This window comes from Glycine soja, chromosome 11 (genome assembly GCF_004193775.1).
Source record: "Glycine soja cultivar W05 chromosome 11, ASM419377v2, whole genome shotgun sequence".
Taxonomy (NCBI): Eukaryota; Viridiplantae; Streptophyta; class Magnoliopsida; order Fabales; family Fabaceae; genus Glycine; species Glycine soja.
Genome location: NC_041012.1, coordinates 36,143,554 through 36,160,966, shown reverse-complemented (window position 1 = coordinate 36,160,966; position 17,413 = coordinate 36,143,554). Strand labels below are relative to the sequence as shown.

The following is a 17,413-nucleotide window of genomic DNA, read 5'->3' as shown; positions in this document are numbered from 1 at the left end:
AGAAAAAAAATTACTATTAAAAAATCAGTTAAAAGGATTAAAACTTATAAAAACATTTTAGGCACCATTGAACATTGAAAAACCTAATACCTTAATTAGGGTAATTAAAAAAATTAGTGTCCATTTGAACGATAACCCACCCCATCTACCAGAAGGTTAACCACCCGTCATCAGTTGACACCTTTTGACTAGCTCAACGCAACAACCACGATAAATGGCGATAATATCACGACACACTACACATTACTCCGAATCTCGTTGAAGATCAAACCGTTACAAACAGATAAAAATAAACATACGAAACCAAAAGTCATAAAACGAACCGTTACACGACCGTTCTCAAATTCAAGTCCCTCTTACTACTTAGTTCCCTTCAAACTAGACTCAACCAAATAATAAATGCACGACACGATAACTCGAATACAGACACTACACAACACTGATCCACATCTACTTGGACAACATTATTACTTTTTCAAACTTGTTCTATATTGTCTTTAACAATATTTAGAATAACTTTCATTAATATTTTATTTCTCCTTTTTTTCCTCAAAAAGGATCCAAGAAGAGAAGACCGTTCATCGTTTACTGTGCCCTTAATTTCTCTTCTCCCTCTTTAACACCATTCGTTCTCTCTGTGCTACTCTATCTATCTATCTACACAAGACAACGACGTCGTCTTTGTCATGTTTAAAACTCTTACGAGATTCTTGAACTCTAAACACTGAAGAAAAATAGATAAATATAAATAAATAAAAGCATGGTTGCCGGTAAGGTAAGAGTAGCAATGGGGTTTCAGAAGTCGCCGGCGGCGCCGCACACTACTCCTCCGCCGCAGAAGAAGCAGCCTCCTCCTGCTTCTCCGTCCACCACCGCGAAGTCTTCTTCTCACAAGTCCTCTTTCTCTCGCTCGTTCGGCGCTTACTTCCCGCGCTCCTCCGCTCAGGTGCAGCCGCGGCCGCCGGACGTGGCAGAGCTCCTCCGGCTGGTGGAGGATCTCCGGGAGAGCGAGTCGCGCCTGAAGACGGAGCTGCTGGAGCACAAGCTGCTGAAGGAGTCCATCGCCATTGTTCCCGTTCTGGAGAACGAGATCACAGCGAGGGAAAGTGAAATCGAAAGGAGCAGAAGAAGAGCGGAAGAAGCGGAATCGGAGAACGAGAGGTTGAGAAAGGAATTGCAGGAACTGAAGGTGAAAGCGGAAGAAGAGAAAAATGAGAACGAGAGAAAAATCAAAGCGCTGGAAGAGGACATAATAGAGTTCAAGAAAACGGCGTCGTTTATTGGTAGTAACAGTAGCAGCAACAGAACAGAGGCATTGGAGAGTCACGAGCAAGAAGAAGCTACACAGAAGCTTGTGGAGGTTTCGTTTAGGTCGAATCTGATGAGGAGTTTGAAGAAAACCGCGTCGGATCTCGGAAGCGGGAATTTGAAAAGAGAGGTTTCAGAAATTTCTGAAAGGCCACTGCACTCGCGGTGTAACTCCGAGGAACTCGTTGATTGCTCTGACTCGGTTCTGTCTGGTTCGGTTAGGTCACGCGCGCCACGTGTTCCGAATCCTCCACCGAAACCTTCGACTTCTTCGCCGTCGAGTGGTTCCTCCGGCGAAACAGAGCGTAGGATTCCGCCGCCGCCTCCTCCTCCGCCGATGAAGGCCTTACCGCCTCCGCCACCGCCACCTCCGAAGAAGCTTGTGTCGAAGGCGGCGGCGGCGCCTCCTCCTCCACCGCCTCCGCTGCCGAAGGCCGGTAGAGAAGTTCCGGCGAAGGTGCGGAGAGTGCCAGAGGTGGTGGAGTTTTACCACTCGCTGATGCGGAGGGACTCGCATTCGCGGCGGGACTCTGCCTCCGCCGCGGAGGTGCTGGCGACGGCGAACGCTCGTGACATGATCGGCGAGATCGAGAACCGTTCGACTCACTTGTTGGCGGTAAGTGCACGTGAATTTGGCCGTATAATTACGAGTTTGCCACTGTCCATTTATTATGTCACTGTCTGCTGACATGTGAAGTCGCTTTTCTTGCTTTATTTTGAATTGGATTTCTTTGTAGACAAGACAGTAATCTGATTCGAAATTTGCATGCCCAATATCGTAAATATGCCCCCAAATTATGTCATTTTGTGGAGTTCCATGTCAAAGAGGGAAGAAAAGATTCTCCAATTACTGAAACCTAGTGTCACTAATAGTCAATTAAGTCAACAAACTTAGTTTTTAGCTGATTAGTAACTGGTTAGAGCTTAATAATATTCAACAACTTAGCGTTAATTATGGATCTTTCAGGTACTGTCTGGTCAGTATTATTAACATTGTTTGTTTTTACAGATAAAAACAGATGTAGAAACACAAGGAGACTTTATTAGATACCTGATCAAAGAGGTGGAGAGTGCAGCATTCACGGACATTGAAGATGTGGTACCTTTTGTCAAATGGCTTGACGACGAACTCTCTTATTTGGTACTTTTAATTCTTAATTGTATAAAGTTACTTGTGTTTTTTTATTTCATTTGCTTGAAGATTTTAAAATTATAAAAAAAATATTTTATATTGTTTACATGATTTGTCTGTTTTTGTTGTTTAAGGTGGATGAAAGGGCAGTACTGAAACACTTCGATTGGCCAGAGCAGAAGGCTGATGCTTTGCGTGAAGCTGCGTTTGGTTATTGTGATCTGAAGAAGTTGGTATCTGAGGCTTCGTCTTTCAGGGATGATCCTCGGCAGCTGTGTGGTCCTGCTCTTAAGAAGATGCAGACTCTCTTAGAAAAGTGCGTCAACTTGTTAATTGTCCCCATTTACCTTACTTATTCAATGTCAATTAAATTTCATGTGAGCACTCTCTAATGTAAATTTTTCTTAAATGATCATGACAGATTAGAACATGGGATTTACAATATCTCAAGAATGAGAGAATCGGCAACAAAGAGATACAAAGTGTTCCAAATTCCTGTGGATTGGATGCTTGATAGTGGTTATGTCAGCCAGGTAATTTCCATTAAAGATATATTATGTTTGATAGTAGCTGCAGGCTCCAGATATAGCATCAGTTATAGGTTAATATAATACACATAGGGTCATAGGTTAATAGGTTATAGGTTAACATAATACACAAGATGGTCCAAAATCTTTCGAATTATTTGAATAATGGGCAAGAGGTCGTGTTAGCCCATAATCTTTATTGAAATAATAGTGGTAAATGGAAATGGTCCCGCTCATAAGTTAATATAAAAGGTTTGTAATTAAATCATTTGTGTTGGATTGACCCAACCAAACTGTTATTCTTCTTTTCAAAAATTAGCCAAACTTTACCACATTGCTGAATGTAGACAAATTAGCTGATAGCGAAATGTCATAGAAATGGTTCTCTTTGCTGATAGGACTTCGACTTCTATTTCTTTGTGCTGATCTGCACAAGCACATGGAAGTCCCAGATCTCTACAGACTACAGTCTATTTGTTTGTCTGCTTCATCTTTTAAGGGAAATTCTCTTTGCCCATCTGGAACTTTATGTTTTAAATATTTATATGAAGAACGAAATAAAAGACCCATATGATATGGTTGCCTATATATGAATAAATGTCACATGCATGTGCAGAAGAATGGATAAAGCATTACCTCACTCACAGTAGATTGCTATTACTAATTTTCTTACTACCAAGTGAAGAAGAATATTGGGTTAGCTGATTTCATTTATTGTACCTGCAATGTTAAATTGTGACAGATCAAGCTGGCATCTGTAAAATTGGCCATGAAGTATATGAAGAGAGTCTCTGCTGAGCTTGAAACAGGTGGTGGTGGGCCTGAAGAAGAAGAGCTTATTGTCCAAGGAGTTAGATTTGCATTCCGAGTACATCAGGTAAATTTTTTTTCCCAACATGTTTGGTACGAAAATGACATATTACTAAAAGAGTGTATTCCTAGCATTTCTCGATAAGAATAAAGGGCTGTTATGACCTGTTGCAGTTTGCTGGAGGTTTTGATGTGGAGACAATGAGGGCGTTTCAAGAGTTGAGAGATAAAGCGAGGTCGTGCCATGTTCAATGTCACAGCCAGCAACAGAAATTATTTTGCAGGTCTGCCACATGCTAATGCTGGAGCAAACTCAGCTTCAGAGAATTAGTTGCGCCGCACTCCCCCCTCCCCTATTGTTTTTTCTGTATTTTGTGAATAGAATGGCAAATAGTATTAGCCATCCTTAAAAGTGTAGAACACATTCATAATTCATGATTCATCCATTCATTACTGGAAAAAATGCTAATCCGGTTCCATTCTAGCACATGTTGCTGTTGCGAATTCACTCCAAGTCGAAGGTAGTAAATTATTTGCCGGGAAACAAGATACTATACAAATTTGTTTCCAATTTGGTACGTGCTGAATTGAATTTACTTGAAAAATTCGCTTCTCTAACCCAAATCCTGCAATTTAGTGTTTTTTTTAGGTTTGTTCCATTATCACTGGTTTTTCTTTTACTGCAAATAAATTAATTTCGTCACCATCTTTATTTATTTTCTTTTCTATTATAAGTGCACAGATATGTTTGGTAACTTCGGTTGTAGGCGATGTCGTTTTCCATCAGCAAATTTTATGTTACGTTACGAAACACGAAAGTTAGAAGATTTTTTCCCCATTGGCCTGGGCTGGCCTTAGAAAGAGACGCTTTCCTGAATGCGCTCGTATTTAAGAGATGTTTTGCATGAATTTCATAGATGAACTTTATCCCTACGATAAGATGATTAATAATATAGGTAAAAGGATAATGATATATCAACAAATTTCAAACTTTCATTTCCACTTAACAGACTGAGCCTAACTCAGTTTTCTTGTCATAGATGTGTCTAAAGATATAAGGAGATCTAAGGTTGGTTGAGTCCTTGAGAAGAAAAAAAAAAGAAGAAAAATGTCATCAATTTGATCTTTTCTGCTAACAAAAAATTAATAATTAATAATCACGGATAAAAAAATATACCAAGATACTGTGATTATTGTTCCATAATTCATTCACCAAAAAAAAAAAGTTTATTCCAGAATTTTCTGCACCCCCTTCGGATGTGGTTTCTTTTGTAGTACACCTTGTGAGTTATGATTCCCTCTTTGATCCAGAAAACCCCGTATGCAATAATTGTACTGCCACTACTGCGAGGAATTGCTGGTTGGGTTAAAAATAACCTAAAAAAACAAAAACAGAACCCCTAATTGGGCAGACCACATTCAAGTAAGCAAGCTTTACTAGTTGGGTGTTGCTTCTTGCATACCCCTTTTCACTTGTATACCATTACTACTAATATTACTTCTTTTCGCGTTTTTAGTATTTCTTCGATAAACATTACTTCTTTCGGGAATTAAAATTTGGAATATGTATCTGAATGTTGGTATAATTTCTGAATATTAGTTCTCGCTTGGATTAACATGACATTGGTACGAAATAATTATCGACTTTATTGATGATTAATCTATGTAAACTGACTATTACTAGTGGGTCTTTTTTTTTAATCATATATTTTTTTTCATTCAGAAAGTTCGAATCCGATATCTTGTTTAATAAGATAGAATTCAGCCATTCAGATCAATGACTTATTGATATTTTTGGAAATTAGTTTAACTAAGCATGAAATAAAATTAATTTTATAAATATATTTTGGGTTGTGATAGACATTTTAGGAATTAATTTATAGAATGTTATATAATTATTCAAATATGCTGTATAAATAAATTAAGAATGGTGAAAATTGATATTTATTCCGAGTCGATCATAACTATCATGACCTACATCTAACTCCTCAATAACTATCTTGAAAATTTCCCACTTCAATATTTGTTTACATACATTAATATATATATATATATATATATATATATATATATATATATATATATATCATCAATCCGTTATAACATCTACATAATGTATTTCCTTTTGCACAAATAATAAAGTTTACTGTTGCATTCGAGAAATATATGGAATTTGCTAGGTGTTGCTCAAGATGGAGAAGCCAACAGAAATGAAGTGTGCTATGTTGTTGTTTCACAATGAGGCAGTGCCACCTTGCATAGAAGTTGCTTCCAAATTCCACATTGCTTGCCTCTATGGCTCTATCAATCATACTGTCTCAGTCCAATGTTTTTCTATAAGATTAATTGTTTTTTTGTTGCTTCACCTTTACAATTTATTTTTTTTTGCACTCTTTTCATAACCTCTGCATTTTTTTTATTGATTCATAGTTTTACAAAATTATTTTCAAACCCAAAAAATTTGATATTCCCTCAACACATTTTGTCCACGTCTTTCACTAAACTAGACCATCTTTTGCCCTATGCTAACCCTATCCAGTCATCTACATTACTGAATTTGATTCATTTATTGAAACATTTTCGCATTTTATTACCTATTTCCTACGCTTAATAGGTTATGCAACAAACCCTAAAGCTCAACATTTTTTTGAGAAACTAGAAGTTGTTCATGAAGATCAAGCATAATATTTTGTCAACATCTTGATGATCATAAGTATTGTCTAAATCTATTGGCTGCTAGTTTCCTGGAGCTTCGTTAAATTGTTATTAGGAGTTAGCTCGTGCATGTGAAATTACAGGAGAATTATTGAATGACCCTAAACTTATGTTTTGATGGTTCCAAAATGGGAGAGAAAGATGAAAAAGAAGTGAAGTAGGAAGAAGAGAAACCGAAAAATAAGAAGATTAAAAGTTTAAGTTTGATGAAAGTGAATATGAAAAGAACAAGAAGACTTTTGTTTTGCTTAGAACATTACATCACCTTTGATGTAAAACAATTTTTCAAATTTCAAAGTTTGAGGTTATTCAACGTATAACATTCCTTCTGCTCATTAATATTTTTCTTGCTTAACTCATTAACTGCTTTGCTTTTGATACTCCATGATCTAAATGTTTTACTCTTATACAATTTTACTGTTTGCTCTGGTATATCATTGTCCTTGATATGTTTGAATATTCATTGTTTTCAAAATGGATTTGTCCTGACAAAGTTTCTTTTAGAAGTCTTATAAAAGCTTTAATATATTTTCAATTAATTCCCATACAATATTAATATAAATATTTTATATTATCAATAAACTAGAAAATATTTCAAATATAATTTTTAAATAATTAATATAAAAATTAAAAAAATTACTATACATAACAAATGACAAGATATAATGGTATGACAATACAAAATTAAAAATATAATTAACATATTCTTAATTTTATTAAACATTAAATAATTTGAAATAAATAAAATTTTAAAATATTATTTATTTTAAATCAGACAACATGTAAATTTCCAATTAATAATTTTGCAATTTGTTAAATATAATAATGAATAGACAGAAATAGTTAAACCAACTTATTAAGTTGACACAAAGTATTGTAAGATTATGATTTACAATGCGTAGGCCTTTTTTTGTTTTTTAATACTTGGGTAAATCTTAACTAATTTAGAATTTGATTAAAAAATAAATAAAATAATTATTTACGAAACATGAACTAGGAAAAAAAAAATTAAACCAGAAAGAAAAAGAAAAAAACGGAATCGGGTCAGTAGTAATTTTCCCGAATATCAAAGTCTACATTGATTTGATACCTTTTTAGGCTGAGCTTGTGAGAAAGAAGCTTAAGGGAGAAATGACCGAATGCTATTCACTTCTAAATCTTCGATTTCCATCGTTTCCCGTCATTGATTTCGGCGCAAAAATCTTCCCCAAACGTTTCCCCAAATCCATTTCATTCTCACACCCTTCATCGAAGTTTCAACTTTGTGGAATTTCCCGAGCTATGGAAGTGGTCGAAGGAAGTGAAGAGAGTAAAGGGTCGTCATCCCCTCTAATGAAGCTCTTGTTCGTGGAAATGGGTGTCGGCTACGATCAACATGGGTGCTCTTTTTTTGCCCTTTTGACTTTTTCGCCTTATTTTTTCTTCTTCTTTTCTTTCTTTGGTTTTGCTAACATGGGAACGCACGAAACAGACAGGACATAACGGTTGCAGCAATGAGGGCTTGCAGGGATGCAATCTCTTCTAATTCAATCCCTGCTTTCCGCAGAGGTATACATATTTAATCTTTTTGGTTTTTTCACTCACTGTTCAGCTTGTTAGTCTTATGAAGCACGGCCACTGTTCAAAGGTGTCTCATTTAAAAATTATATTTTGTTGACTTGAACACGCGGTTATAGAACTAATACACTTGAAAAAGGTTGGTTTAAAAAGATGATACTCCATCAATTTAGATATTTTGTTATGTGTTACTCATATTTCATTAGAGTCTCTCTGTTTGTGTTTGTATGCCATGTCCTGTGTGGGTCCTATATTTTAGACATGAAAAATGCTAACTAGTGGCCCTTGAGACATTGCTTAAGGAACTAAAAGAAGAAAACCAAATTATTGAGATGCGGAAAATTGCGTTTCGACTTACGAATGACTTTGTTTATGCTCTCCTTTGATCTCCACAATAAATATTTTTTCCTTTTTAGTTTCTTAATCAATGTCCTAAAGCACTGATTAACAAAACCCTTTAGATATTAGCCATGTCAAAGTGGTCCGTGTCGTGTCAGGTGTCGATGCTTCGTAACTTGTTACGGTTCTATATTGCTGTTATTATTATTCTATTATAAGACACAGTGTTAAGCATCGCTTAGATTACTGGTATAAATAAGTGTATCTTGTTATATTTCAGGATCTTTTATCATATCAATCATCTAGACACGATGAACTACTTTTATGGTACTCGTCTCTAGTTCTTTGACTTGCATGATGTGTGGTCATATCTACTTGGAATCACTTGCATTTCTTATCAAAATTCTGATACACAGGTGTTATAATAATTGCTATAATACTTTCTAACTTTCTAATTTCTTTGGCCAGAGAGTTTCTGTTGAATGTTATTTTTCCAACATTAATAGCCTACAAAAGCATTTAAATGTATTGGTTACTTTATTATCCAGATTCAACACTATAAGGCTAGCGTTTTCTGTTTTCTGGATTTTTTTCCCTAGCATGTGTTGCTTGCAAAAATCTTCACAAGTATTTATTTTCATAGTGGCTATGAGTTAAACTTGTAATTTATCGCCCTATGATATATATTGGGCAATAGACTTAGGTGGTTTGGGCAGAGGAAGACCCAAAAAGACTATAAGAGAGGTTATCAAGAAGGATCTCGAACTTAATGATTTGGATAGAAGTATGGTACTTGATAGAACATTATGGCGGAAGTTGATCCATGTAGCTGACCCCACCTAGTGGGATAAGGCGTTGTTGTTGTTGTTGTTGTTGATATATATTGGGCAAAATATAAAGGAATAGAAGAATCACTTCCATGAATTTTTTTTTCTAGGTCAGGAAAGTGAAAGGAATCAAGGACATGGCATGTTTAATTTAGCCTATGCTAGTATAGGGCATATATTGCAAATTGACATCTAGAAAGATAACACATTTTATGATTTCTGGGCTGAGATCTTCCTTTTCCCTTGTATTCCTCACTATACTTGGTTCTGTGGTGCTAAGGACTAAATCAAAACTAATTTTGATCATTTTAAACTGTCCTCTTTAGTCTTTACTCTTTACTCTTTACATGCTTGTCCCAATTTACTTTATTTTTTAAAGTGCATTGTATTTATCAACTACTATATGTTCAAGATGGAGAACGTAGATTTTATTATAAACATAAAGATTGCTCAAAGGAGAAAATAATCAGGATTTCTCAGTTTGCTTGCTAACTATTGTAATATTCCTACTGAACTTGATTCTATGATGCTTGTATTACAGATTTTCTAACTGTAATTTGTTCATTCGGTTCTAATTGTAATGCTTAGAAATCATTCCTATTGCGAGAAATTAATAGTCAAGTACCAAGTTTGACGCGATCTCCATCCCTCTTCCTCTAGATAAGCGCTGTAGTTTAGGAACATGCCTTACAGTCAGATGTTCAATATGACCCAAATTTCCCCCTTTTCGAATCTACATGATGATTTTTCTGTATAGTTATTCATTGTTGATTAATTTTTTAAAAATGTATGCTTGGATATTTGACATGTTCAAATTTGTTTCTTGAATTCTAATAAGATGAATTTGGTTTAGGTTCCATTCCTGGTGTCAGTTTTGATCAGATGAAATTGCAGATTAAACTAGGGGTTCCTCATTCCCTCCAGAATTCCTTGGATATTGAGAAAGTGAAGTCAGTATTTCCCTAGTAAGTACCCACAACCGTGGAAAGTAGTGCCTTATTTTTTCATTTATTGTTTTCTATATGTGATGATGCGGCTATAATCAATATGAAATCCTATATTATTAACGTTTTTTTTCTTGGAAAATTAACTGTGATACAGTGATACTTCAATCTTTTATCTCCCTGTTATGTCTGGTTATTGGATGTTTCTATTTTTTTTGGTGCACTCTGGTTATTGGATGTTAACACTTAAACATTACTAACAGAAACCTAAGTCATTCTTCATCTCCTTATTTATGTTGATGAAGGCTAGTATGAACCACTCGTGTAAGTAGTTTATTGTGGATCACATTTATAGACCCTCAGATTCATCTCACCCACACAGCCATATGATGCACCTTCTCCACTAGATTTTTTTTCTTCTTTCATCCTCTTCCTCCTCCTTTACTGTTTTTTGTCCTGCACCAGAAAAAAAACTTGCCGCTGCTCACCGCTGCAGGAGTTTATTTCCAGAGAAAGAAGAAGAAAAAAATCTAGTGGAGAGGGTGCATCATATGGCTGTGTGGGTAAGATGAATCTGATAGTAGAAATGTGGTCCACAATTAACCACTTACACAAGTTGTTCATGCTAGCCTTTGTCATTTATATTCTGTATTGAAGTTTATATAGTCTTGCTTGAAGCCTTGAACCAAAACTTAATTTTGATGTTCTTGGATGCTAATAAACTTATAATAATTGACTTGGGCTTTTGATAATTTCTTTACGTAATGCTTGTTAAGTTGTTATTCAGTTCATGTGGTTGTTTGTTGCTTCCAATATAATAACATGTGTCATATCAATTCTATATAGTAATCTTTTTGAACTAACTTTCTGACCTCATTGCAGTGGAGAAATTTTGAATGTTGAAGTTGTGGATGGTGGTTTGATATGCTCAAGTGGGGTACTTGTAGAAGAGATGGGTGACAAGAATGATGATTGTTACATTGTGAATGCTGCTGTTTATGTGGGCTATTAACTTTCAGGTTTTGCAGAGCTTTGCTCTGTTTGTTCTCGTGTTAATGGATGATTACTACATGTTTGTGCTGTGTAATAACATAATAACAAAGTTGTACATTACTACATTTCTCTAAATTCTGTTCTTGCTCGGTTATTTTTGGGTTTTGTCGAAAGCTACCATGAGCACTATTCTTTACCTACCTACCTATATTGGATATAATTATATAAAAGTTGTATAACATGTAATGAATTAACAAAAGTAAAAAAAAAATTGAACATTTTATGTTTTTATACACTTGATTTTCTTCTAAATTATTATGTTACCCTCAAATTTTAAGTTACCGATTAATGAAAAGTCGTAAGAACTAATAGTAAAGTTTAAAACCCTTTAAGCTTTTGGTAGAAATGTTGGACCAAGATAAATTATAATAGATGAGTTCTATTTTATATTTTGCTTACTTACAAATAAAATAAAATTAGGCACGAGATTGAGATTTGTTAAATGGTTGGAACACAATATATAAGTTAGAGAAATTGTTTTTTTATATTTGTATAGTTCTTTTTGTTTAAATTAATTTGTAGGTTCCTAAATTATTTGGAGAATTTTAATTAAGTCTTTGTGCTTTGAAAGTTTGTAATAGGATAAATCTTTTAATTGGATTTTGGAAAACATTTTTGTTAGCGTTTCATAAAGCTAAGTGAAAATTTCCAAATAATTCTCAGCTAAATTATTTTAAAATGTTTAAATTAAGTAGTTAATGAAACTTTTAGCAAAAATGAGAAAGGGGTCTAATTAAAAATGATTTACAAGTTTAAGGACTTAACTATTTTATAATGTTTTAAAATGTTTTATATGTTTAAGAACTTAAATATAGGGATCTATTTAAGAATTTCTAAATAGTTCAAAGATCTAAATAATAATTTTACCATTTTTTGTATAATGAAAAAAGAGAGAAAAGTATGAAATAAGATTGTTAATATGATATATAAATAGAAAAAAATTGCGTTCTTAAAAATATTATGTAAATAATACAACTTTATAACTTATGTTAATGTTTATTAAATAATAAATATACAAAAATTACATAATATTAAGAATTTTTTTTGTTTTTATGTGACTGTACAACTTTGAATTAAAGTTTTCATATTCTTAAAATTAAAATGATTCTCACTTAATGTATATCTCCCTTCATGTGTATCCTAATTACGTGTTGCATTTTCATATATACGTGGCCTAGTTTAATGACGACATGGCACATACAGAATGAAACACTTCTCAGCTGGAAGGTAGAAAAAGACATACGCATTCTTATAATTTAAGGATAATAATTCAATTTATTTATTTATTTATTAAGTATTCAATCAATTATAAAGTTAATTAACTATAAAATATAAATCTATAAAGTAGTTTGATTTATTAATATTAAATAGATAATAAACTATTTAACATATTTTATAATACATTAATTCAAATAATCTAAAATTTATTAGTTAAGCATACTTTTGTAAGAGACAGATCCTGAACTTTATATTGTTTGAACATAAAAAAATGTTCAAATACTAAACCCTATTTTGTAAAAATATTTTTAAAGAATAAAATATTATGTATTTTAAACAAATGAATTAAACATCCATTCATAAAAATGTTTAATTAAATAAGTTATAAATACATTAATTTTTAATATATTTTTTATCAGATTATAAATAAATGAATAGTTTATTTCAAATATATTTATTACAATTCAATTTAAAATTTATTAAATTCATCTCTTTTTTAGGTCACATGATCCTACGTGTTCAACACATTTGACTATACTCATATTTTATCATACACGTATCATCTCAATGTTGATTTGGCACATCAACAAAGACACACGAGGAGCTATGAGCTGTCTCCATTGCCCATAGACATGTGCTTCTAAGGTCTATAAACTACAATTCCCAGGAAGAACGTTTCAATTCTAATCAGTAGTTAAACTTTTCCCTACACCAAAATCATCTCTTCAATAATGGAAGGTGGACTAAAGGGAAGCTCATTACAAGATATGAAGCTTTTGTTTGTTGAAATGGGTGTTGGCTATGACCTTCATGGGTATTCTATTTTAATATTTTAGTCTTCTAGAGCATAAAGTTTAGTGATTAACGTGAAGACCAAAATCTATAATTTTTTAATGAAATATAAATATGAGAATTAAAAAAATTGCTGCTCTACTGTAAAACTCAATTTTAGTCTCATTTATTTTGCCTACTTACATTTGATAGTTTCTAACATTTTCTTTCTCTTCAAATTTTTTATATACTCAAATAATATTATTCTTAAAATATATAACAGTCAGGACATAACAGCTGCCGCAATGAGAGCATGCAGAGATGCAATTTCTGCCAATTCAATTCCAGCTTTCCGTAAAGGTATTTCTGAATTGGGTTTTAATTATTTATCCATTCAGCCATTCTATACATTAGATCAAATCAATATTATTTTTTCAATTAAATGAATTTTTTTTAAAGGATTTTAAGTGAAATACATATTCTCCTTATTCGAGTTAACTTGGTGCAGGTAGCATCCCTGGTGTTACATCTGATCACATGAAATTACATGTCAAACTGGGGGTGCCTCATCCTCTGCAACAAAACTTGAACAAGGATAAAATTAAGTCTGTGTTTCCATAGTAAGTAAAAGCCCCTCAAATAAATAAGATTTTTTTTTCTTCTCAAATTCCTATTCCATGTTATATACTTAGAAACAGCATGTTACTGAAAAGTTCTATTTAAACTAAAAATTTCAGCGGACAAATCATGAACTTTGAAGTAGTGGATGGTGGACTTGTGTGCTCAACTGAAGAAATGGCCGAAAAGAACGATGACTGCTACATTGTTAATGCTGCTGTATATGTTGGCTACTAGGCTTTTGGTATCTTAGATCCCTCTGGTTAGTTTCATCCTTTTACTTATTGCATGTGTCACACTTTCAATTTTTTATCGGTTAGAATTCAACAACACAGGTATCAAAAATTTATAATAACTCAAGTACTTAATTAATGCACTTTGTTCAATTATGAGTTAGACCCCCTTAAACCTTTAACATTGTGTCACTCTTTCTACTTCTACTTTTGTTAATTCCTTAAATAAAGTGGTTGTGGCTTCTTGCATGAGCACAAAGTTTTTCTTGGCAATTTTACTTCAAATCAGAAGTAAGGACACATCATTCAAACGTAAGCTGAAAATGTGTTTACTTAATTAACCATGGTCATATGTCCTAAATGATTTGCAGGAATCTTAATTTCCATGGGGAACTTGCATGTGTGTTGGAGTTTTGTTGCTTCAGTAAAGCTGCAATGAGGGCAAAGTTTGCATTTTAGCTTTTTTATATGTATTTTAATTAAGAGTAGTTGTGTTATCCTTTCATTGTTTCTGCATGAATGTACCTAGTACTTTTGTCAGTTAGGTTGAATTTACTATGTTTGTTTGTAATAATGGATCAAAGATCATCTGAAGTTCATTTTTGAACTGCATACTTCTCAACCATTGATGTATACTTTACCTTAAACAAAATATTAATAGAAAAATAAAATAAATTAATGTAGGGTGAAAGCTTAAACTGCACCCCTGCTGTTAGTTTTCAACTGTAGAGGATCCATATCTGTAATAATGATAGTACTATAATTACTAAGTAGTGTGTCTGATTTCAAGTCTCAGATGTGATTTTCTATCTATATTTCAGATATTTGATTTTTAGATGTTAATAATTATAACTTTTATATCTCAATTGCAATTCTTCTATTCTTAATGAGTTTCCTAACACACTATTCATATTTAGAAGATGAAAACAAATTCTTAAAAATATGTTTTAACAAATTTCTGTGATTTTATACCTATATCAATATAGGGATAAACTTTATGAAATAAGACTTACTAAACTAAAATTTGCAAATTTTTATATTAATATGAAAGATTCAATATCATTGTTTATCAATCATTAATACAATCCCAAGTTAACTTAGTTTGGAGCTCTGTCAATCCGATTCATCTTTTGCCTCCTCAATTTTTGCAACTTGACTTTGACTTATGAATCTTTTCGTAAAAGCATGAGCTTGATTCAACCCCATAATCTAAGGGATGACAATTTTGATCGCCAATAGTTCGACAACATTTCATAGAGATGAAAGACTCTATGAAATAGGGAATTCGTATGCCATGCATGGAAAATGTAATGATGAGATTGAAATGCCGGAAGAAACATCATTTCCTAGTTAACCATGCATTAGGTAACATGCTCAATCATTTTGTTTTGTTTTCCGGCGGAGCGGAGGCAAAGCGCGCGGAGAAGCCTTTGTATCCGCAACCGTCCTCTTCGGCGGCGATTCCATCGTCGAAGTTGAGCGCGTAACTGAGCGGATCGTAGCGGAAGGAGCAGTGCTTCTTGTAGTCGTTGCTTCTGAAGCGGCGAACGAACGCGTTCCACCGCCTGCACCACCACCACCACCGGTCCTTGCTGTTCGCCGGCGACCGCAGATTCTGCCACCACGACGAGGGGAAGCAATGAATGCAGAAGGACATGCAGCGTCTCTTGGCGAACGCGATCTGCGCGTCGTCGTCGACGGCGTCGGTGGTCGCCGGCGGTAGGACCGTCATCGTCGCCGGAATTGGAAATTCAGTGTTTCTCTTCCTCTCTATTGTTTGGGTTTGGGATTGAAGGAGTGAATAAATAGGGTGAGGGTTTTTGCGAGTGTTTGAGAGTGTAACAGATTTACGGAAATTCCGCATTTATCAGTAACGGGTGCATAGCAACTGGCACCGGGAAATGACGGTTCCCAACTTTACTACACTATCAAGCAGTTTTTTTGTTTTTTTTTTTTTTAATATAGATTTAAGGCAAATTGTGATTGATTGGTCAAGAAATTAAAAATAAATAAATTGATTGAAACGTGTAAATTTGCATTGTTGATTACTTCTTTTAACTGGTGAGCAAGAACCTATATTTAATCTTTTATAAAACTTAATAAATCATCTATTATACATTAACATATATCTGTAGTCGAATAATAATGTAAAAAAGTCTTTTAGACTTATATATTATTTTCTATATTTTTTAATATTTGAAAAATTCAGATGTTCAAGATTTTATTACTTTTGATTTATAATGAATAGTGTGAATATTAAATACCATATCTTGTCATTTATTAAATAACCAGATTGTGATTTTTTGCATTAATTTTCTGGTTACCTTGAGTCTTATCTATTATTGATGGAAAATTTAATTATAATTATTTTTTATTTTCTCTATTTCTCCCGTTTGAATAGAATGATTTTATTTTACTTGCAACTCTTTTTTAAAATTTTTTATATTATTTATAATACAACATTTCAAGAGAGAGAACAAAAATATTTAAAGATATTTTTTTTTAATGATTGACCAATTTTCAATTGAAGAGACAAATAAAAATAGAGAACAAGTGATTTTAATCTCATTATCAAATCCATTGACAAAAGCCAAGGAAATGTGTTCTTACTTAGCTAGATTACTAAATTGTCTGCCTGATCAGAAAAAAAAGATTACTAAATGGTCTGCTGGGATAGTTTATGATATAAAATAAGTTTTACAATATAAATATAAAAAATAAATAATTTTAAGGATATTTTAATTGTGAGACATAATGAAGGGTGTGAGTTTAAACACCATAACTACTCGACATTATTTTTTCATTTTTTCTCTTATCCTTTTTAATTTGGTTTCCTGTGTCCTTTAAGTTTTTCTCTCAAATTTAACGCGTATATATAAACAAAAAGTATGTAAAGTGATAACATAAATGACGCATTTCCTATTGATCAAGTCGATTAAGTTAATGAAATATATATATATATATATATATATATATATATATATATATATATATATATATATATATAATTTACTGAATTCAGATTATTGTTAGATGACTTGACCCTGATATAAATTCTTACTCAGGATAATTTCTCTTTCGAAGTCAATCTCAACGTACGGTGATCGAGTCTTTCCTTAAAAGAAATAAATAAAGAATAAATTTTGAAAAATATTATTAGTATTGGTCAAATTCTTCACATATTTATTTATTTTATTTCAAACTTTTCTATTCTTACATTTGATAGTTAATATACATATATTTTATATGGAATTTTATGACTATATAGCTCATTAATTAATGAAAATATATGGGGAAAGTAATAAATAAATATTTTTCTTATAAGAAAAACGATTTATTAGCTTAATTATATTTTTGAAAG

At 32.9% G+C, this 17,413-nt stretch overlaps 3 protein-coding genes across 3 annotated transcripts; all 3 read left to right on the top strand.

Moving 5' to 3' along the window:
* Nucleotides 1-563: 563 nt before the first annotated feature.
* LOC114377107 (protein CHUP1, chloroplastic-like) lies at nt 564-4,392 on the top strand. The gene is made up of 6 exons (XM_028335502.1): nt 564-1,924; nt 2,318-2,449; nt 2,575-2,756; nt 2,862-2,973; nt 3,710-3,844; nt 3,952-4,392. The coding sequence occupies exons 1-6, from the start codon at nt 761-763 to the stop codon at nt 4,075-4,077; spliced, it is 1,851 nt and encodes a 616-aa protein (XP_028191303.1). The 5' UTR covers nt 564-760; the 3' UTR covers nt 4,078-4,392.
* A 3,180-nt stretch (nt 4,393-7,572) lies between these two features.
* Nucleotides 7,573-11,319, top strand: LOC114374350. The gene is made up of 4 exons (XM_028331992.1): nt 7,573-7,871; nt 7,964-8,040; nt 10,069-10,180; nt 11,042-11,319. Exons 1-4 carry the CDS (start codon nt 7,624-7,626, stop codon nt 11,169-11,171), a joined length of 567 nt encoding a protein of 188 aa, XP_028187793.1. The 5' UTR covers nt 7,573-7,623; the 3' UTR covers nt 11,172-11,319.
* Nucleotides 11,320-13,048: 1,729 nt separating this feature from the next.
* On the top strand, nt 13,049-14,674 carry LOC114375334. The gene is made up of 5 exons (XM_028333111.1): nt 13,049-13,244; nt 13,485-13,561; nt 13,710-13,821; nt 13,939-14,081; nt 14,424-14,674. Exons 1-4 carry the CDS (start codon nt 13,162-13,164, stop codon nt 14,054-14,056), a joined length of 390 nt encoding a protein of 129 aa, XP_028188912.1. The 5' UTR covers nt 13,049-13,161; the 3' UTR covers nt 14,057-14,081; nt 14,424-14,674.
* Nucleotides 14,675-17,413: the final 2,739 nt, after the last annotated feature.